We start from the raw sequence: 23,636 nt of genomic DNA, 5'->3' as shown, positions 1-23,636 counted from the left end.
AAGTTTTTGGAATTAATTTGATTTAATTTTTGATTTAATTTTGGTACGAAGAGAGTATGAACTCTCTTTCACTTTTAAATGGCCGACCCTTCCCTTAGACGGAAGTGTTGGTGTCGAAGAGAGTATAGACTCTCTTAATTTTGCTTAACAAAGTTATAGATTTATTTTATATCTCTCCGCCTTTTATAGGCCTCTTTGATTAACTTCCTTTTATTATAAACTTATTAAAATTAATTTTTATATTTGTTTATATTCGACCTTTCCTAATAGTAGGCGGTCTTTTCTTGGAACCGAAGTTAATTAACATTGAGCCCGTCATTTTGTTTTTACCTGTTAACATATTATGCTATTTTAATGTTTTTGAAAGAATTTCTTTGATAGTCTTGTACTGTTTTCAAAGTTGAACTAACGTTTTGTTTTGTCTCTGCAGTTGTTAACGTTCAGAACGTTCAACTTGCGCTCTATCGTTACGATAGAGAGAGAGTCTATCACGGTGTCACGTTGCAGTAAGAGTAAACCGATTCTAGCGTTTTGTTCATTCTTTCTTAGCTTAAATGGTTTTAATTCTAATAAAGGAACTTTTTATTTGGGAAATCTTTCAGTTTTTTCCTTTAACAATAATATGTTTTAACGATATATTTAATTGGGCTCTTCTCTCAGGTGCTAAGTCAAGAGAGAGAGAGAGAGAGATAGAGACGGAGGGAGAGAGAGGAGGATAAACGTTTCGTTCAAGCGGGTAACGTTGTTATCGTTTTTGCTCTTCTCCCTAGTCTCTTTAGGGGAAGAAGGTAAACGTTTCTAGAGTTTTATTCTTGTTCTCAGGCTTTATGTGGTGAGAGATTTTAAACGTAGTTTATTTGATCTAGTGTTTAGTCTCTTTTCCAGCCACTGAATTCTTTATCTTTCATTATGTTTTTCTGTTACATTGTAATACTGTTTTCGCAATTACTAACTTTTAATGAAGGATAGAATTGCGTGTTTCAGGTACAAACCACTTAAAGTTTCGAGTTCAGTGAAATAAGTGCAAACAGAAAATCAAAAGTGATAAAGTGATAAGCGCAAAGTGTTACAGTGTTGCGTTCGAGGGTTCGTCTGTTCGTGCCAGTTGTTCGCCTAGTCTGGGACCTCTTACAAGCTCCCAAGCCCAGGGGAGAAGTAATGTCGAAGGACTTATGGGTTCAGCAGGCCTTGATCGACGAACAGACGTTTCCCTCCGTGGTTTCGGGTGTAACCAACTCACGTAGCCGACGTGATCACCCCACCCACACAAAGACGAGAGAGCCCTTTTATTCCTCGTCTGCGGAAGAGGTTTCTCGCAGAAACCATGGACCAAATCTTGCAGCTTTTAAATGCAAGTCGGTCCCTTCCGCGCAAGTCCAACTCCTAGGTGGTGCCATTAGCACTGGGTCAGTTCGGACTTGCTGCAGTACGACAACTGCACACCTCCCAGAGAGGCAAGGTGGTATCGCAACAGACAGTAACTCCGTCTGTTGCCGCACCAGCTGTTTTAGACCCTCAGTTTCAACGGACAGTAGCTCCGTTTGTTGTTGTCTTTCTTAAACTCTAGTGGTCTATGCTGCTGACAATGCAGTCTCAGCTTGCGGTGTTGATGCAGGAGTTTCAGGCAGAGAAGGTTAGCACACCTCCTCCTGCGAGCGCTCATGAGGCAGCCACCTCAACTCCACCTCTGCGCAGTCCACCCTGCCAGACGTATGATGTTGAGGTTCCTCAACCTACCTCCACGCGTGAGCTGCCGCTTTGGGAGTTGCCAGATACCAGCGCTGTGCAGCAACCTCCACTTTCCTTGAGGCAGGAGCCTCTTGCTATGCGGCAACCTCCTCAACACTTGAGGCAGGAGCCTTATGCTTTGCAGCAACCTCCTCTACCCTTGAGGCAGGAGCTTCATGTGTTGCGACAACCTCCTCCATCCTCGAGGCAGCAACCTCTTGCGTTGCGGCAACCTCCACCATCCTTGAGGCAGCAACCTCAACTCTTGCGGCAGCCACCTCCACTCTTGAGGCAAGAACCTCAACTCTTGAGGCAAGAGCCTCAACTCTTGAGGAACCTCATGCTATGAGGCAGCCGCCTCAACGCATGCAGCAACCGCATTCTTCACAGCATGAGCCTCTCTCTGCGCAGCTACCTCCTCAACCCTTGAGGCAGACGCTACTCTTGAGGCAGGAACCTCACAGGAGCCTCATGCTATGCGGCATCCTCCTCAAACCATGAGGCAGGAGCCTCATGCTATGCGGCATCCTCCTCAACCCATGAGGCAGGAGCCTCATGCTATGCGACATCCTCCTCTACCCATGAGGCAGCCTCATGCTATGCGGCATCCTCCTCAACCCATGAGGCAGGAGTCTCATGCTATGAGGAGCCTCATGCTATGCGGCATCCTCCTCAAACCATGAGGCAGGAGCCTCATGCTATGCGGCAACCGCCTCAACCCATGAGGCAGGAGCCTCATACTATGCGGCATCCTCCTCAACGCATGCGGCATAAGCCTCATCCCTTGCAGCTTGAGCCTCATCCCATGCAGCATGAGTCTCATACCATGCAGCATGAGCCTCATCCCATGCAGAATGAGCCTCATCCCATGCAGCATAAGCCGCTCGCCATGCAACATGCTCTGCTTACCTTACAGCATGCTCTACATACAGCATGCTCTGCATACAGCATGCTCTGCATACCTTACCGCATGCTTCTCAGTCACACATCTTTGGTTGTTGCCAACTCACTAGACTGTCAAGCAGTTTCATAACGTTGCCTTCTAGTCTGCTGCTTTTGCACCAGTGAAACCCTCACTGAGAGAACTTAGCTTTTCTCGGATATGGTTCCTGTAGATGAGAAAGTGCTATTCTCCCTCCTTCTGATTTTCCCTTGAGGACTCTGTCATTTGGAGAGGAGCCTTTAGCTGCTTAGCCTCCTATGGACTTTTATTTAAGCATAGCATGCTTCCAGGGAGGGTAATGGTTCCACTTCAGTCGCTAACCCCGTCTGTTACCACACCTGCTCCCATAGACCTTGAACTGTGTTGCAAGACATGCAGTCCAAGCTTAGTCCTTGTTAGAGGATTTTTTGTTTACGGAGTCAGTGTGTCACTGGGAAGACGTTCAACAACCAGCAGAAGTGACTTGTTGTGACGCAGTGCGGCAACCTCAGCAACCCGATAAGGAGTTGTCTGTACGACCCAGACAGTCTAGACAGCTTCGGGTTGTCACTGTACTTCCTCGCTTCCCCATGGTTGACAGTTCACAGACTGTGCAGCAGTACCATGATCTTGTGTCCGGCTCCGTCAGACGACTAGCTTTTAAGAGCTCCCACAAGTCGTCGCTGTCTGGAGATTCTCAGATGGACTATGGATCTGACCAAGGAACTGGGCCTCCTGGTCAATTTTGAGGAGTCCCAGCTCGTCCCATCCCAGACCATTGTCTACCTGGGTATGGATCTTCAGAGTCGAGCTTTTCGGGCTTTTCCGTCGGCCCCAAAGATATACTAAGCACTAGATTGCATCCAGAGCATGCTGAGAAGGAACCGATGCTCAGTCAGGTAGTGGATGAGTCTAACAGGGACACTTTCATCGCTGGCCCTGTTCATCGAGTTAGGGAGACCCCACCTCCCCCCCTTCAGTATCATCTAGCGGCTCACTGGATAAAGGACATGACGCTAGAGACGATCTCAGTTCCTGTTTCCGAAGAGAGGAGGTCTTCTCTCACGTGGTGAAAGAACAGCTTTCTTCTCAAGGAAGTCTACCTTTGGCTGTTCAGAAACCCGACCGCCGTCTCTTCTCTGACGCATCAGACACGGGCTGGGGTGCGACTTTGGACGGACAGGAATGCTCGGGAACATGGAATCAGGAGCTAAGGACACTTCACATCTTTTGCAAGGAGCTGTTGGCGGTTCATCTGGCCTTGATAAACTTCAAGTCCCTCCAGCTTAACAAGGTGGTGGAGGTGGACTCTGACAACACCACAGCCTTGGCTTACATCTCCAAGCAGGGAGGGACTCATTTGTGGAAGTTGTTCTAGATCGCAAGGGACCTCCTCATCTGGTTAAAAGATCGAAAGCTCACGCTGGTAACGAGGTTCATTCAGGGCGATATGAATGTCATGGCAGATCGCCTTAGCCGGAAGGGTCAGGTCATCCCCACAGAGTGGACCCTTCACAAGAATGTTTGCAGCAGACTTTGGGCCCTGTGGGGTCAGCCAACCATAGATCTGTTCGCTACCTCGATAACCTAGAGGCTCCCGTTGTATTGTTCTCCGATTCCAGACCCAGCAGCAGTTCACGTGGATGCTTTTCTGCTGGATTGGTCCCATCTCGACCTGTATGCATTCCCGCCGTTCAAGATTGTCAACAGGGTACTTCAGAAGTTCGCCTCTCGCAAAGGGACACGGCTGACGTTGGTTGGCTCCGCTCTGGCCCGCGAGAGAATGGTTCATAGAGGTACTGCAATGGCTGGTCGACATTCCCAGGACTCTTCCTCTAGGAGTGGACCTTCTACGTCTACCTCACGTAAAGAAGGTACATCCAAACCTCCACGCTCTTCGTCTGACTGCCTTCAGACTTTCGAAAGACTCTCAAGAGCTAGGGGCTTTTCGAAGGAGGCAGCCAGAGCGATTGCCAGAGCAAGGAGGACATCCACTCTCAGAGTCTATCAGTCTAAAGGGGAAGTCTTCCGAAGCTGGTACAAGGCCAATGCAGTTTCCTCATCCAGTACCACTGTAACCCAGATTGCTGACTTCCTGTTACATCTAAGGAACGTAAGATCCCTTTCAGCTCCTACGATTAAGGGTTACAGAAGTATGTTGGCAGCGGTTTTCCGCCACAGAGGCTTGGATCTTTCCACCAACAAAGATCTACAGGACCTCCTTAGGTCTTTTAAGACCTCAAAGGAACGTCGGTTGTCCACTCCAGCCTGGAATCTAGACGTGGTCCTAAGGTTCCTTATGTCATCAAGATTTGAACCTCTCCAATCAGCCTCTTTTAAGGACCTCACATTAAAAACTCTTTTCCTCGTGTGCTTGACAACAGCTAAAAGAGTAAGTGAGATCCACGCCTTCAGCAGGAACATAGTTTTCACATCTGAAACGGCTACATGTTCCTTACAGCTCGGTTTTTTGCTAAAACGAGCTTCCTTCACGTCCTTGGCCTAAGTCGTTCGAGATCCCAAGCCTGTCCAACTTGGTGGGGGACGAACTGGAGAGCGTACTTTGCCCAGTTAGAGCTCTTAGGTACTATCTAAAAAGGTCATAACCTTTACGAGGACAATCAGAAGCCTTATGGTGTGCTATCAAGAAGCCTTCTCTTCCAAGGTCTAAGAACTCAGTTTCTTACCTATTCAGGCTCCTGATTAGGGAAGCACATTCTCATCTGAAGGAAGAAGACCTTGCTTTGCTGAAGGTAAGGACACATGAAGTGAGAGCTGTGGCTACTTCAGTGGCCCTCAAACAGAACCGTTCTCTGCAGAGTGTTATGGATGCAACCTATTGGAGAAGCAAGTCAGTGTTCGCATCATTCTATCTCAAAGATGTCCAGTCTCTTTACGAGAACTGCTACACCCTGGGACCATTCGTAGCAACGAATGCAGTAGTAGGCGGGGGCTCAGCCACTACATTCCCATAATCCCATAACCTTTTTAACCTTTCTCTTGAATACTTTTTATGGGTTGTACGGTCGGCTAAGAAGCCTTCCACATCCTTGTTGATTTGCGGGTGGTCAATTCTTTCTTGAGAAGCGCCGAGGTTAAAGGTTGTGATGAGGTCCTTTAGTATGGGTTGCAGCCCTTTATACTTCAGCACCTAAGAGTCGTTCAGCATCCTAAGAGGACCGCTACGCTCAGTAAGAAAGACGTACTTAATAAAGGCAGAGTAATGGTTCAAGTCGTCTTCCTTACCAGGTACTTATTTATTTTATGTTATTTTTGAATAACTAATAAAATAAAATACGGGATACTTAGCTTCTTTGTTAACATGTATGCTGGTCTCCACCCACCACCCTGGGTGTGAATCAGCTACATGATTATCGGGTAAGATTAATATTGAAAAATGTTATTTTCATTAGTAAAATAAATTTTTGAATATACTTACCCGATAATCATGATTTAATTGACCCACCCTTCCTCCCCATAGAGAACCAGTGGACCGAGGAAAAAATTGAGGTGGTGTTGACAAGAAGTACTGGAGTACCTGACCACAGATGGCGCTGTGGTGTTCACCCCCACCTGTATAGCGATCGCTGGCGTATCCCGACCGTAGATTTCTGTCGGCAACAGAGTTGACAGCTACATGATTATCGGGTAAGTATATTCAAAAATTTATTTTACTAATGAAAATAACATATTTCATTATTAAGATTTTTATATTTATCATGAATCATATTCTATTGCATTCATACTTCTCAGTGTTTTTGTGACTTCCTTGTGAAGTATTTGCTTTAAAGTTAAAGTCAAAGTCATTTAGTGATATTGGGATGTCAGTTAAAGTCTCCAAACTTCAACTTTGGTGGAACTATAGCCTGACAAATATACCTAGTCATTGGTGGAAACCCCTATGGTTGTGGAGCATTGTCAGTTTTAAATATGTCTTACCTTTTTTAAATATATTCTATTGAACCTTTTTTATTATTTCAGAAATATTACATGATCATTTTGATCTTATTTTCATAGATTTTGCAATGAACAAGAATTACGGTAAAATATTTTGCTACTTTCTTTTAATATTGTAATTCTAATTTGTTTTTATTCAGCACAGTGTCAATACACTGAGGAACTTGAATTATACATTTAACTTATGCCATTAAAGTGAAATTTTTAGGAGTTGTAACTAGACATTTCAGTTCATTGATACGATAGGAATTATAAATTTGGCTCTATTTACACTAAAAAATTCACCAGTGACTATGTGTGGGTGTCAGACTATAAGAGTAGGCACAGTATACCTGGGTAGACTATTATGTTATTTCGGATTTTTGGGAATGTTGTACTTTCAGAAATATGTATCCATCATGTAAGCATAGTTTTTTTTAGTTTTGATTTGATTTGGAGTTTTGCATGCAACTTTTTTTTTAATGCTTTAATAAAACACATTATATGTCGACTTGACATCAGAGCATGATTCTGAGAAGCTAGCCATTGCAATTAACAAGGCTTATTAATAATTAGGTACAGATTCCTCAGGTGATAAGTTTATGAATTGAGACTGATTCCAAAGTCTGTAATTATTGGCGTGGTTGGGTTAGATTTCAATGACAACCGAAATATCCTTAATCCAATCTCGCTTTTCCTTATGGTTCAGTTCCTAAATACAGGATGTTAACCTAAGCAAATATCAACTTTAAGGTATCCTAAGACTATGTTTGAGATTTCATTTTAGATTACGATACTAAAGTTCTTAAATCCTCTTGCGTGAAAATATTTTTAAAATTTTATTCATGTTATTAGCAAATATCTTTTAAACTAATGAATTTTAATAGTAATCCCTACCATTCAAAGTTAGGCTAGCTTAGCACAGATTTACTGAATCATGAATGATTTACTTATCGTATAAGGAATGTTCTTATCTTGCATCCTCGAGCCTTATATACACTCTAAACGACTGAGAGTTTAAGGTACTCGGTGTTTTGAAAGATTACTTTAAATTACAGGTGGTGATATACTTGTATTAAAAATGTTAAAAATTTCTGTATACAATATTGTCAAATTTTTTTTTAGACTTACTGTATATGACTTTGTCAGTAACCCATACCATTCAAATCTAGGCCAAACTAGCATGGATCTTTTAGCTTTCTAAATGCACTACTTTTTTTTCTATCTAAGAAATTAGTCGTCATCTAAATTGATTTTTTTTTCTTGCATTCACAAGCCTTGCACTATCAACATTTTATTTAGCCTATACTGTATTGTTAGCATCTTTTTTAACTATTATGAGTATAATAGTAATCCCCATCATTCAACTGTAACTTGGCTTAGCTTAGCTCTTTTGTAACTTTTATGAAGGGTTTGTTGGCTGTAAACCATATCTTTATTCACTGACGTTTTACTGTCTTGATTTCTTATGTTAACTGATAACCAAATAATTCCAATACTGAGGCATGCATATACACAAATAAACAAAATTATACTTGAAAATTTTATATCAAATGATCAGATTTTTTTAATGTGGTTCACTTCTTTATGCAATGTCTTCTGACCCATTTTTCTTTTATGTTTAGTTTCAATTATAACCTAGGGGATCTTTGCAAGTTTTTTTTATCACTGCACGCTGTTTCTTTATATACTGGTATATGTAATGTGTTTCTGTTTCACTTTCTTAAAAGTGATGTGCATACCATTAAAAGTTAGTACAGTAGACTCATAATTGAAGAAATATAATTTTGTCACAACCTCACCTACCATGACTGCCTATTTCATGGGCCACAATGTTCCTAACATCACCGGTCTTAGTCTGTCAGTTAGAAGAAGGTAGTCTCACCACAGGCACCTTCTAGACCCAAAGGTGTGTATCAAGTAACAATTCCTACTTTTCATCCTTTACATAGTACCGCACTAGGTATGCAGTTAATTTTAAGTCTTGCCTTCTTCAGCATAAGCCTCAACACCACGTATACAGTATTCTAGCCTCAACACCATGTATACAGTATTCTATAAGTTTTATTCGAGCTATGACCAGATTGTGGAATAATCTTCCTAATCGGGCAGTTGAATTGCTGGAACTTCGGAAGTTCAAACTTGCACCAAATGTTTTTATGTCGAATAGGCTGACATAAGTCGCTCTTCATAATTTACATCTGTATATGACACATGTATTTTATCATTGTACTGATCATAAGATATCTGTTTTACTTTTTTATTCTTTTCAAGTTGAGTTTCTAAATACTAATTAAGTTCCTAAATACACACCTTAACTTACAAACTTTCAAAGATGTGTAAAATAAAACATGGAAAACTGAAAATTGTGGCCTAATATAGAATTGTGTGGCAGCCCTTCAGGTTAGGTCACATCTACGGTATCTGGTGGTACGCAGAACATTATTCAGGTGCAAATTTGATCGAAGAGTAGTTCTGTTTTTGTGGAATTATTGCAATATTCCAAATTCAGGATGTTGGTTATTAAGCTGAGAATCAGGAGGTCATATCAATGAACACAAAAATTAACAGGAGATTGAAGTCACAAATGAGGCAATTCAACTTTAAGAACTGTCATAACCTTTCACGACTGACATAGAATATTGGAAAAGTACTGGTTCAGGTTCACATTTTTAAAATATAAACACTTTTTTTTTTTTTTCAAGTACAGCATTATGCTCTATTTATTTAAACCTGCATTTATTGTAGAGTACTGTATAGTAGAATGAAAATCACTAAGCATTTTGTAAGATATAGTCAGAACATGAATATTCCATATTGTTACAAGATTCATTCATTTTTATCAATTTTAATATCTTGAGTTTAGCCTAAAATTCAAAGTAGCTTTTTCAATCATATATTCCTCACCTATTTAACACATAATATTTGAGGAAATATAAATATGATAAGAAAGGGGTACTGTATATTTAATTTTAATTTGCAAGTACAGTATATTTCACCATTCAATGCAAACATATGATTTCAAGCTTTACATTTAACAGGAAAAGATCTAGAAAGTAATAAAAGAAATTCGGGCCACTGAATTAAAAACTATTGTACACTATATATCGAAATTATGATCTTACTAATTAGGTAGTTTTTTATTTCTTAACACATATTATTAAGTTACCATTATGCAGATGTTAAATTCTCTTATACCCCATTATGCTATCGGTAATTGTATTTTCGTTATTTTTATGAATTAATTTCTTTTCCAGGTGCTAACAGTGCTTCAGAAAACTACAGGCAAACAATGTTAACTTCAAAGCAGGTGAGATGCCATAACTGGTAGTAATAATTCTTTCCATAAAGCCCCATTCTGAAACATTACTGTTTTTCATATAAAGATACGTGACCTTTCAAGCATGTAAGAAATTTCTTTGCTTATTACGTTTTTCGTTAGAACTAGCCTTTATGAAGTATGCTTCAGCCCATAAGTAATTTTTCAGAATAGGGTTCACAGCCTCAGGATGCATAATTCACCAATAGACCACTTGGTAACTTAGGACAAAAAAATATCTGGCTTTTGACAAAATATTTTTAAAACGTGTTAATTCAATTTAATTTCATTTTAGATTTTTATTTAATATTTCTCCAGCAGTTTATTTCAGTTTAGATTTTTTTCAACCCCACAAATATTAATTGAAATACTTTGTTTTTATACAAAGTACAGTATTAAGCTTATACAGTATAGCATCTGTTGCAGGCTGGTTTAGATGTAATTCATTGGATAAATTATTATTTTTTTACTTTGAAAATTGTCCAGTTATTACTCAATTGATATTTGAGAAAGATTTTTATGTTTTAAATAAGAGTTGTGGAGACCTACCAACTCTCTTGTCCTATACAGGAAGGGCTGAACTATCACTTCTACTAGTCCTGACTGTGATGTTTGGCTGGCGCTGGCTAGAATTTCCTGCTTTTCTTCTTATACTACATGAACGTACACAACTGTATATGCGCCAGCCAGACAGCCTCGTAGGGCTTTTTGTGAGCTCTTCATGTTGATCATACTAACAAAACTTTCTAACTGAAACTAGTTGCAAAATTATAGTGGGTGAATCCTTGGTTTTTTTTTTTAATACAGTAACAGTTGTGAAACATCCATGAATTTTGTCAATGTCTTGCTTAACAAAAGATGCCCTCTATAGGAAATGGCACTTTCCATTGTTTCCAGGAAAACACAAAGCATTCACGATTTCTTCCAGAATACAATCAAATTCATCTCATAAAAACTAGGATTAATTAGTTTACTTTGTACTTCTATACAGTGGAGTACTGTAACTCCTTAAATTCTTTGTGAAATGTTTCTTGAAAACCGTGTCTATCGTCAGAAGAAAATTATGCAAATTAACTTGTATTAGGCCTATGAGAAGAGTACTAAATTGCCTAACAATGTTGAAATAAAGCTACAGTAGGTGGGTGTGGATGATAGTTAAGTTGATCATACAGTGCTGTACTTAAGAAAGTTTTATAAATGACAATAATGATATTCACAGTCATGAATATCAAAGGTTAGATGGTGGTAAACAATGTTTTAGTCCTTTAGCTTGCTTCCTTCGCTCCAGTTTTATTTGGTTTTGTCAAATAGGGATCAGTGTATAGGCTAGTTTTAAATATTGGTTTTCTCAAATGTTACATTATTAGCTGTACTATTAGTTATATTTCATCCTTTCTAAATGTATTTAATCTTATGCAGAAATATATGACATAATTCTCAAGTAAACAGCTGCAAATTGGAATTGAGCATTGCGAGTAGAATATGAATATGCACTAAAGGTTATACCAACTGTCCTATATTTGACTTACTAAAAACACCACTATTCTGTTGTATATAAAACCAGTACTAGGATCAATGTAGGTTTTTCTTTTTTTTTTTTAGTCATCTGGCAATATCCCTTTAATCCCCGCTACGTATACAATTTTTTTGGCAAACACTTTGAGACCTCCATAAAATTATAACCTTAACACTTAATGAAATGGTTAAAAATATCCACAGTTATTTATATGCATGTGTATTTATGAAATAGAAATTGTGAAAACAATTGTGTATATATGAGATAGATACAATGATGCATAACAAAGGTCTTGTTATCAACAATTTATGCAATGACTGCACTTAATAGTGGGCATGGAGTTTTATTTTGAGTTTCCAAGATGTTTATTATATAGTCACCCATCTTTATAGTTTTTTGTTACAATAACACTAATTTTTATGATATTGACCTTGTACATTATGAGAAATATACAAATCTTTCGATTGCTTAAGGCAATTTTTTTTTTCTTTTGTAATTTAGAAGCTGTTTTCTTCAACAGAGTTGGCCAGTAAGTGATGATGATCTTCCACCTGCCATACCAGCTAAAACAGCTGCAGCATATCAGTATCCAGACCCACCACCACCTCCGCCACATAATTACATCTCCCCTCCTCCGCTGCCAAGTCACCACACTCCTTACATAAAACCACCACCACCTAAACCAGTGCTATCAAAGTCTACATCAGCTCATCATCCGTCTTGTCAGCAATTTTCACCAAACCCATTGTCTTCAGCATCATCGTCATCCTCTTCACCTTACCAGTCACCACCCGGCCCGTCGCAAAACACAGTGCCACCTCAAGATTTAGCCCCTAATCCAGTTCAGTCAGTGCCAGACACTGTAAATGTTCAGAGACCGTCACCAACTAGCAATCAGAATGATATAATACTACCTAATGTTACTTCTGTAAATAGTCAGGATAAAAATGAGGAAGCTGTGGTTATAGAAAGCAGTACCGATACCTCAGATGATGAGGGTATTTTTCATAAATTTACGAAACCTAACCTTTTCAAAAAATGGAGAACTAATGTGAATAAGCAGGTAGTGCCCCAAATACCTTCATCGCCAAAATCTGCCTTTTATCCTTCAACTCCCAAGGAAGTGAAAGAAGAAAAGGACTTCAGATTCAAAGAACAACACAAAGAAACGGTTTCATCATCTACTTCTCCAAAGCCCTTGGTTAAGGCTTTGGGGAAATTAAAAATGAATTCAAAGTCAGTTGCTGCTAATTTTAAGTCCTATTTGAGTCAACGAGGGGAAAAAACAGACACTGAAAGTGGAAATCCAGGAAATTCTATTGGTGGCCCAGCAAACAATGTAACATCAAACTCTCCTACTGCTGGTATTCGTAACATCCAGAAGAGTGCAAGCTCAGGGTCAAATATCAATGTTTTCTCCCAAGTAGTACAAGACTACAGTAAGTATTAAAATCATCTGATTTCATTCAAATATTCTAGAACATTTTCATAAAAGATACAGTACAGTAAAACCTCCTTATACACTGATTTGAATAATCACTGTTGAACTATTGATACCATTATAAGAAAATATCTATGCTGAAAATTCACTTAACCGTATCCACTAAATTGGAAGCACAGGGCAACATTTTTAAACCCAGTAATATTATATCACCACTCGGTAGAGTAGGCTGTTTTAAAGTTGTTTCAAATTAAGGTAATGTTGGTCCAAAGGCTAAAGGGTTTCTACCATTCTTCCCTTATCATTTCTGTTATTCACACAATTTTACTGTCAGTTTGTCAAGATTGTCCCACCTTCCGTAGGACACGGGCTCTTGGGTTGGTAGCCTACCAGGATTTTTATATTCTGCAGATGATTTCAGGTTTAATGAAACTTGAAAGAGGTGTATGAAAATCATACTTGTTCAACATGAAAACCCACTCTTGGTCAGTATGGGGTATGACACAGAGTGAAGGACGGAAAAGATAATTATGAAATTGCGCACCAGCTCACTTGTATAATGACTGGATTGGAGAGTATCCAGAGCTGAAAATCTCAGGGCGCTGGTAGCCATCATTCATTACACCTAACCGTTCCTCTTTGGTCTTACAAGAGTTGTTTGTTCCCTCACTAACAAACCTTACGTTATTTTTATGGATATTCTTTCGGTGAAGCTGGAAGGTAGCCATTAGCCTTTAAATGCGAGGTGGTAACCCAACCTAACCATTGTAGTGGGTGGCTGGGGGTTACCCAGCCACCTATATCTGCTCAAGGTTCGGTGAACCACGTCAGTTTTTTCTTCTGGCTGGTAGAGAGCGTACGTCGTTGTGAGCAGGGTTCCCCCTGTGATGAGTTTAGGGAGTGTCCTTTCCTCCCAGTGGGAGAAATTTGGGCATCGCAGGAACAAGAAAGCCAAGCGAGACCTTTCTCCCCTGGGGTCTGCCTCTGGAGTGAAAAGACCTCAGGCTTCTTTTTCGTAATCCTAGATCTTTCTCCGAAGCTCCTCCTCACTTGCCTTCCTCCAGAGGCCAATCGAGTAGGGGTGCAGACCAACTACCTTTTTTGGCAATCTCGGGTACCGGGGGAGGGGGTGGTTGTTGCTCCCCCTAGTTACGAGGCTTCCATCTCCACTTCTAGCTAGGTTTAGTGCCACAGGAGCGCCTAGGGCTTCCTCCTTCCCGATCATCACCAGTCGCTCGTGAAACAGGCGCTTCTGCTCGTGAATCACCCCCGTTGACACATCAATCTCCTGATTTCACACGGGAATCAGCCAATCTCGCACGTATTTCACATGCTGAGGTCCCAATTTCATATCGCGGACCCAACACCTTCGCAAATGTTTCATCTAACGGCAGGCCGATTCCTTTTCAAGAAGAGTTTAAGGAACCCCCAAATAAGTTTTTGGGTCTCCCCATTTCTCTTGATCAGCCTCTTCGAACAACGAATGAGGACCTCCTCATGCTCCAAAGACTCTCCCTGAGCGTCAGGCACCCAAATGCCATGCCACCAAGAGGCGTTCTCCTCCTCTAGGACTCCTGGAGGAAACACCAAACTTGTCGAAGGGAGGCAAGCTTCCTTCGTGGTATGACACTTGTGTCTACCCTGCAGAAGTCATTAATGGGCTTAGCTCTTCCAGCGCCCCCTCAGCCTCGACAAGCCCAGATCAGGCCTACCCCACGAATTCTAGTAGGGTTCGACATTGGGGGCATCTTCCTCTGGTGGCCCTTCTGATCCTAGGAGGAAATCTGCCCAAGGCAGAGCTGTTCCAAGGACATAGCAGTCTTCTCCATCCAGACCCAGTGTCCAGGAAAGGGTACGTTTCGACTCGGGGCAAGACCTAGAGCAACTCCGTCTAACACCAAGTTACCCAGGAGACAGGCATACTACAGGAAGAAGAGGATGGAGCATGGTACTCCACCTCATGCGGACATCATCTAACCGCGCACGAGCAGGAATCTGGGTTCGCCCAGGAAAATCACCATCCATGCCTTATGGCCTCAACCGGTAGAGATTATTCCTCTGGACCAACGTCCAGTTTCCAAACCACTGGCAGAAGTGCAATCTTCTATCCCTGAGACTAGCATCCTGAAGGAACCGCAAGCTCTTCCACAGCCTTCCATCCTGGAAGAGCCATTCCCTCCTCAGAGAGTCAAAAGACTCTAAAACAGTTCCAAAGACCCCCCTAAGAACAGTGCAGTTTTGCCCTGGTCGCAAGGGTTGACAGCAGCCAGAAGAAAAGCTATCTCCCAGATAGCAGGCACTTCCAGTTCCTTGAGAGCATGTTCCTCATAGAGGTCTCTCCTACTTCCTTTCATTCTCCAAAGGAAGTATTACGACATCGAGAACGAGCCTCTTCCTAATGTAACTCTCTACCCCTCGGTAGAATTCCTTACTAGGAGTCTTCCAATTCAGACTCTTCGTTGGGAGCTTCACTTTTGGTATCTGGGCTCCTGAACATAGAAAAAGGTGCAATCCAAGCCATGCAGGCTGCTTCATGGCTCGACTTATGGTTTGGGTCGGTAGGCCACATTGTGTGCTCCGAGGACCTGTCTAAGGAGTCTACAAAATGGTCTCTTGAGTCTCCTTTCATCAGGTACCAGAACGCTGGAGTTCTTTTCGCACCTCGTGGTTAACCAGTGGGCGAATGCTATCCTCAAGCGATGGAATACTGTGATCGAAAGATTCCACAGGCAGGTGCCGAAGGTGGAGGTCAAGTGCCTGAGAAATTAGATTCTCGAGGGATCCTCTCTCTTCAACCCAGAAGAGATAGGAAGGGCAGCTGATCTCTTCAACCCAGAAGAGGTAGGAAGGGCAGCTGATAGGTGGAGAAAATTCTCCAAGGATTCTCTCCTCCACAAGGCCATGACTTCCCAACCATATGGAAGGGCTCCTCAGCCCAGTACCTTGAAACCCTCAACTTCCAGATCCTCTGGACTGACAAAGGTGTTTTAAGCACGGCCCTTTCAGGCTAAAGAGCTGAAAGGGAGCAAGTCCTTCAGAGGAAAGAAATGAGGTAGGGAAGTGGCCGAGGTGGTCTCTCCCACTAGGGAGGGCAATCCTCTCATCAGTTCGCTAGTTGGAGGATGCCTGCAACGCCTCTGGCAGAGGTGGCAGTTCCAAGGGGCGGATCCTTAGACGATCAAGGTGATCGGTGTAGGGTCTCACGTCCCATTCATTCAATCTCTCTCCTCTGACACTAAATCCAATTCTATTAAGCTTCTATACGAAGGGATCCGTAAAGGAGCTGGCCCTCCGGGTCTGAAGTTCAGACCATACTGCAGAAGGGCGCTCTCCAAGGGGTCTTAGACAGGTCTCCACTCTTCTACAGTTGACTCTTTCTTGTGAAAAAGGCGTCTTGAGGCTGGAAACCAGTCATAGATCTCTCGCCTCTGAACAAATTTGTCCAACAGACTCCGTTTAGGATGAAGACAGCAAACATGGTCATCCAGGCAGTAAGACCAAAGGACTTCATGTGCACAATGGATCTCCAGGACGCAAATTCCAGATTCCAATCCATCCTTCTTCAAGGAAACATCTCAGATTCATACGTGAGAACAATCACTATCAGTACAAAGTTCTCTGCTTTGGTCTCGCAACAGCACCTCAGGTCTTTACCAGGGTGTTCGCCGTAGTGTCATCTTGGGCTCACAACGGCATTCGTTTCCTAAGATACCTCAACAAATGGCTGATTATAGCAGACTCGGAGATGATCCGTCTCCATCACCAGACATATTTCTAGAGTTTTGTCAAGATCTAGGGATAGTGACAAATCTCAAGAAGTCATTACTGGTTTATCTTGGTATGACCATAGACACCAACCAACAAAAGGTCTTTCCATCAGACAACAGAGTACACAGGTTGAGAGAAGTGGCAAGACCCTTCCTCAGACAGGAAGATCTACCAGCCCAACAGTGGTTGTGCCTCCTAAGTCATCTAACCTCCCTGATTCGTCTTGTTCTCAACAGCTGCCTCAGAATCAGATCCCTGCAATGGCAGCTGAAGTCTGTGTAGAACCAACACACCGGCTCCCCAGACACCCTAGTTCCTATAGCACAGGACCGAGTGATGGATCTGCTATGGTGGGTGACAGAGGAAAAGCTTCTCGTCCCTCCTCCGGACTTGATGCCTGCACAGAATCATCAAAAGAAGGTTGGGTGCCCCATTTGCTGCCTCACACAGTCTCAAGCCTAAGTTCCGAGTCCGAAAGGTACCAGCACAAAGATCTCTTACAGTTTTCATGCTGTTAGATGTAGCATGTATGGGTTTGCATGAATTGCCTTCGGAACTGGTTGTTTGAATTTTCTTAAAAGGTTGGCTCTGTACTTCCATCGTCTTGGACACTCCAACAACAGGCCATAGACCACCTGATAAATCATGATGAAGTGAAAATGCAGAAAGGTTCAAATTCAACTAGTGTTATAACATGTCACCACCTTCATGCTAAGAAATCTGGAACTGATAGACTAAATTCCTCTATCGTTTTGTTCATTGATGTAGCAAACATGCGTACCTTCGGTCAACTGCACACTTCCAAATTCTAGGCATATTTGTTAGGTAACAGGTTGGCCAAGGCACTAGTCACTCGTTGAGATACTACCGCTAGAGAGTTATTGGGTCCTTTGACTGGCCAAAAAGTACTTTATTGGAGTCCTCTCTCTGGTTACGGCTCGTCTCACCTTTGCCGACACATACACAGAATAGTCTGGCCTATTCTTTACACATTCTCCTCTTTCCTCATACACTTGACATCAATGAAATTACCAAACAATTCTTCTTCTCTCAAGAGGTTAACTACTGCACTGTAATTGTTCAGTGACTACTTTTCTCTTGGTAAGGGTAGAAGAGAGACTATTGCTATGGTAAGCAGCTCTTCTAGGAGGACACTCCAAAATCAAACCATTATTCTCTAGTCTTGGGTAGTGCCATAGCCTTTGTGCTATGGTCTTCTACTGTCATGGGTCAGAGATCTCTTGCTTGAGGGTACACTCGGGCACACTATTCTATCTTGTTTCGCTTTCTCTTGTTAGTTTGAAGTTTTTATCCTCTTGTTATTTTCAAGTTTTTATAGTTAATATTTGAAAGATTTATTTTCATTTTTTGTTATTGTTCCTAAACTCCTCTTGTAGTTTTTCCTTATTTCCTTTCCTCACTGGGCTATTTATCCCTGTTGGAGCCCCTAGGCTTATAGCATCCTGCTTTTCCAATTAGGGTTGTAGCTTAGCAAGTAATAATAATGATATTGATAGTTGAAGAGACCATTCATTTGGAAGAATTTAACTTTTTCTGCTTTACTGGTCTGCCAAGATACTAAATTTTTGTGGAATGGGCTGAGGAGAAACTGTTATTTTTCTTAAATTTGTCCAAGTCAATAGTACCTCTGCTGTATTGTATAGGGAGATAGTGATGTGAACTTGCCCCTTTGGTGCTATATGTAGGCCAATATAGTCATTTTTTTTAAATCACCCAGTTTTTCCCTCAACTGTTAGTTTCTGATCCTGATGGGCCTTGAATATCGCTAGAAGCTCCAAGAAATTGATATGAAGAGTTGATTCATGCAACAACCATTTTGCTCACAGATGTAAGAAGTCTAAATTTGCTCTGCATCCTTCCAGTGAAGAATCTGTGAACAGACAGGTGTCTTGGATTTTAATTTCCAATGAAACTCCCTGGGATAAAACTTCGATGGTTCCACCAACTCAGCAGTTGAAGTTGCTTTTCATTACTTGAAGGGATATTGTGTCTCGATCGGATATTTTGTTCCAATATAGACCAAGGAAAAATTGCAATGCCATCATATCTATAGGCATCCCATTGAGACAAATTCTCCAAGGAAGTCACATTACCTAAAAGTCTCATCCACATCTGAACAGTAACCTTCATTCTATAAGAAAAAACTGAATCATACAGTCCTATTTTGTGACAGAAAGACCTGAAAAAGAATAATATCAAAATTTCCAAGTATGTTCAAGTCTTCCAAGTTGGAGTCAGAAGACTCTTTCAAATTGACCAGTATCCTAGCAAGTTATGGTGATGAAGTTATTGTTGGTTTGTTTTTTAATTACTCTTTTACTATTGTTATTAGTAGTAGTAGCATATAGGACAGAATCATGTTATTACTATTGTAATGTACAGTATAAAGTACAGTAATTTATATAGCACAGTACATTAAAATTCTTATACTTAAACAGTATGAAAGCAAAAGATGGTGGTGAGGATATCAATATAGCCAGTACAGGTATAAGATTTTAATGTACTGTACTACTGTATATTATCATTACAGTACAAAAATCACTGCTGTGGTATATTTTATATTTACTGAGTATTTAAAAATGGATTAAAACCTCAAGAGTCTATCTTGCCTATTATCTGCGGAATTTTGCAAGCACCGGGTTCTGGGAACATGACGACAGTGCATAAGGTGGTTTTACTTTATGATAAAAGTATTGCAAATTCTTATAAATAGCTGTATGACTTAATTTATTTTCAAATATTAATATGCCTGAGTAAAATAATTTGAAATAAATACAATACCTTGTTTTTTCTTTTCAGAATACCCAACTCCTATACCAAAGAAGCCGGCTGGTCCTCGGGACATGCCTGCAAACATTAGAGGCTCCACCCCAAGCAACCCACATGTCAAGGTTAAAACTGGACGTCCCAGACAGCAATACTTGTAGAAATTGCCCTATAATATTAACAGGAAAATTATGTGCTGTATGTGCCTGAAATTTATTAATTTCAGGTCCATTATATTTGTTACCCTGTAATTGCCTAAGGTCAATGCTCGTTACAATGCATATCATCATCATCATCAGAATGAAAGTCTATATCAAAGCTTTAAATCTGCAATGTTGGATCATGTCCTGAAGGTGTTATTTAGTATCTATATAAAGATAAAAAATACTTAGAATTACCTTTATGACAGATGTTATTAAGTGTCAGGTCTTTAATGTTTTTGTAGTGAGAATGAAAAACTTGCTTTTATGAAAATTTACTAGGTATCAGGAACACATTTTTAAGGAAATATTTACGTTGACAAACTTATAAGCACTACCTATTACAGGGATATTTTATTTTACTTCTTTTACCAGCATTTACTAGGAAAGCTTGGCATATTTGGTGCAGTTTTTGTGGGTTTAAAATTCCATTTAAATCCTGTAGCCAAATTATTTTGATGGATGAACTAGGTTATTAATGTTTTTCTTATTTTAGGTGCAAAGAACTGCTGTGCAATATTAATTGGGAATATATCGTCAATTATCCGTGGAGTAATCTTCAAAGTATCAGATTTTAGTCTAATAATCCAGTTCAAAATGTCACCAATTATAAAGGCATGCAGGTACTATTAGTATAGTATACTTTTAAGAAAAGGATTACCCCATGCAGTACTGATGGCTTTTTGTAATAGCAAATACTGTACAATAATACTGCACTTAATTTTGGCATGTAAGGAAGTTTTGCCCGTTCATTGTAACGGTGTGCTGAAGGAAAATGTTACTGTAGTTGTGCTATTGCCATAGCACATTTTGTGTGCAAATATTCAGAAATTTATGTTTTATGTCGGTAGTATTACTACAGTTTGGTGAGCATTTTTGTACATTATCATTACCCTGAAATATCATTATTACCCTTGAAATTTTTCCCCACCGAACCATTTTTAAATAGTTTTGGCAATATAATTCCAGAACTTTTTCTCTATAAAAAGTAATAACACAAAATCTTATTGTAATAGTACTTTCAAGCCTCCTTAAGTAATCCATACAAAAGTAAGTGCTAAGGCAAGTACATTTTATGTCATTCACTTTTGTAGATAACTAAGGTGCTCAAGTTTGCTGTGCTACATAAAAAAAAATATTGTAACAATGATCATTAACAAATTATCAATTCCCTTCATTTTATTTGATTCTAATATGGATATATTATACTAAGTAGACTGCCCTTTACATAGAAATGTAATTTTGTGATTATTGGTGATACTGTATAACCATCATCATGTGAGCACTGCCCTGTATATAATTTGTTTATATATTTAATTCTTTAAATTTAAGAATTCTTGACAGTTGTAAATTCACTTTTTTTCACTGCATTTTATGCTTCGGACATACAGTTGTCAATTGTTGGCAAGCTAATGTACCTATAGTCATACGTACATGGCAATTTGTGTTATTAGAGACTATGAAAGGTTCAGTTTGCCAGTATTTGTAAATTGTATTAATTATTCTTTCATTTGCACATTTTACTATTTCACATTTTCAATAAGATGATGAAATGTAACAAAGACATCTCTTTCAGCTTCCTTATAACACAGGAGTGAGTCTCATAAATTGTGCATTTCTAGGGAAAATTGAGTACTTGATACAAGAATATTTGATTTGTCGTCATATATGTGACACGGACCAGCTTGCCAGTACTGTACCATAGTATTTGCCCCGTAGCGTTAGTTTTTTGTTTCACGGCAAATTTTCAGGCACGGATCACTTGAAAGTGATAGCGAACTTAGGTTGTTCCCGAACTATACGTCGGTATCATTGTAGTATCTAAAACTTGATGAACTGACAGTATTATTATTCACATAAAACTTGCACTGGGAAATTATGCTGGTTATAAAAATAAATATTTATATATTAGTACTTTGTTACTATTACTTTATGTAATATAGAACAATGGTATTATTTAATATCAATTTTAAATTTAATCAAAATTTGAGGTTAAATGTGCCTTTTGTACAGATACAATGATTTTAATGACAAAATCAATTTTCTCTAAAAAAAAAAAAATATTTGTAATTATGATACTTGTGTGATATCTCACTGATTACTATGTAAATGTAAATATAATTGTAATAATTAACAATTGTTGTACAATTTATGTTATAAATGCTTTCTTGTGATACATACTTGTTTAAGGTTTACCTAGAGTTGGTCAAAACAGTTACCTTCTGTGAGAGCAAGTACACCTATACATGTGTATTTTCGAGGAAAATCCAATTGTTTTGGTATAATAATCCACCATTATTGAAAGTGGAATTGAAATATCTGTAAAATAAAATACACGAAATAGAAAAATATTACATAATTAAGAAAAATTGATAAATCCTGGATAACAAAAGCCATTAAATTACAAATTTTTTAAAGGTAAGTAATAACTATAAAGAGACAGGACATAACTAACAAACAGAAAAAGCATATGTGAACAATAATGTTGGGTGTCATGACGAAATTTGGGCTATATGGAGCAGTGTTGGATTCAGGGAGGTCATTTGGCAGTAATCTTTCATGATGTATCACAGCTTATGTAACATGTGACAATATGAAATAATCCCAAAGAGGAATACCAAACATTTACCCTTTTACCCCCAAGCTATTTGGAACTTTCCAACCCTTAACCCCCAGGTGTTTTTTTTTTTTCAAGCACATTTTGCAATATATTTTTTTAAATTGCTCTAACAGCCTTAATTTTCGTCATAGAGAGGTCAGGTTGGTCTCATTCTTTTGGAAAATGCCTGAAGTTTCTCATAAAGTTATCAAAAATATGCAAAAAAATGTAAATAGCAGTTTTTTGCAAGGACGTACCGGTACGTCCATGGGGGTAAAGGGATGAGTTTTGTGAAACGTACCAGTACGTCCATTGGGGGTAAAAGGGTTAATCTGCAAACCTTAACACTCACTCACTCGCCAACACTCTCTCTCTCACTATGAACTAAATATGAAATAGGCTGCACTGCAATAAGGAAGAAAGCAGGAATAGAGGTAAAATAAATTTTTTTTAAGGTAATTTGTATTTTCCCAAATATACAAATCTGAGTTCTTTAATAGGAGTATGATTTCAGTGAAACTGAACACTTGGCTGTTAAAAACTATAATGAGGTGTCTGTAGTTGAGGTAGGAAGAGCAACTTATAGGATTTGGGTTTGTATAGTTAAATAAAATACAAATTACTTTTTTAAAAGTTGTGATTTGTTCCCACATGGATATAAGCTCTTGTGCTTCAATATTTATCCTTGGGAAGGTGGAAGTTCCTAAATGCAAACTGGCTGGTTTAAAATCCAGGAATGTTAAGCACTCATACCTGAGGAGGTGCAAGATTGTCGACTCCAATCTGCCTATCGACCTGAGAAAGGTTCTCAAGTTATAGGCCAGGTTTCTGTTTGTTTACAGATGGTCACAGATGAACTTGTCTATAGGATATGGTCTGAAATGTATAGCTATGACAAGTATAAGTTTACCTTTCTATCCATCCCCCCTCATAAGGAGAAAGGGGGACATACTGTATTCTATCTAAACAATAGCAGTACATAGGCAGAAGTCTTGAACAGACCTATAAGCGGTGAACCCCACAAAGTCAGGACTGGTCGCTATCCAAGGATCCAAAGACCATTTGGACCCAACTATCCGAGTTCTCCTGCTCAGATTATCTGCCAGGATGTTCTTTCTACCTAGAATAAATAAATCAGGCTGAAAGGAAGATCTGTTTCTCTTCTGTCCATCACAGAACCTCGGCAGGTAGATGGCAGAGCTGCCGTGAAAACTTATCTCCTTGTTTGCTTAAGTACACCACTACGGTTGTGCTATCGCTCATCAACACTACTGAGTGACCTGAAAGGAGCTGTTGGAAATGTTGACGGACTAGAAATGTTACCTTTAACTCCAGGAGGTTTGTGTGGCATTGCTGATTGGAGTCAGACCACAGCTGGAGGCCATGCGCTGTGCAGGCGAGTCGCCACCCCACCTTTCTT

General features: G+C 39.8%; 1 protein-coding gene and 1 long non-coding RNA gene across 6 annotated transcripts in view; one reads left to right on the top strand and one right to left on the bottom strand.

Moving 5' to 3' along the window:
• The window catches only part of LOC137639934 (uncharacterized), a 40,295-nt gene extending 20,032 nt beyond the window's left edge, over positions 1-20,263 (top strand). For 3 of the 5 annotated variants that reach the window (XM_068372230.1, XM_068372231.1, XM_068372229.1), the window contains 3 exons: positions 9,844-9,896; positions 11,942-12,860; positions 19,451-20,263. In XM_068372230.1, the coding sequence (XP_068228331.1) occupies positions 9,844-9,896; positions 11,942-12,860; positions 19,451-19,578 (1,100 nt within the window). In that variant the 3' untranslated portion in view covers positions 19,579-20,263. Of the gene's footprint in view, positions 1-9,843; positions 9,897-10,475; positions 10,616-11,941; positions 12,861-19,450 lie in introns of those variants that run through there. The other 2 variants (XR_011044287.1, XR_011044288.1) reach the window with 2 other exon arrangements.
• On the bottom strand, positions 12,148-21,932 carry LOC137639935 (uncharacterized). The gene is made up of 3 exons (XR_011044289.1): positions 21,799-21,932; positions 19,433-19,586; positions 12,148-12,281 (listed from the first exon to the last, which is right to left on the bottom strand). It is a non-coding gene; the product is annotated as an uncharacterized lncRNA (long non-coding RNA).
• Between the last annotated feature and the right edge of the window lie 1,704 nt (positions 21,933-23,636).

This window comes from Palaemon carinicauda, chromosome 4, assembly GCF_036898095.1.
Source record: "Palaemon carinicauda isolate YSFRI2023 chromosome 4, ASM3689809v2, whole genome shotgun sequence".
Taxonomy (NCBI): domain Eukaryota; kingdom Metazoa; phylum Arthropoda; class Malacostraca; order Decapoda; family Palaemonidae; genus Palaemon; species Palaemon carinicauda.
The sequence above is the reverse complement of the archived record's forward strand: the minus strand, read 5'-3'. Positions and strand labels throughout refer to the sequence as shown.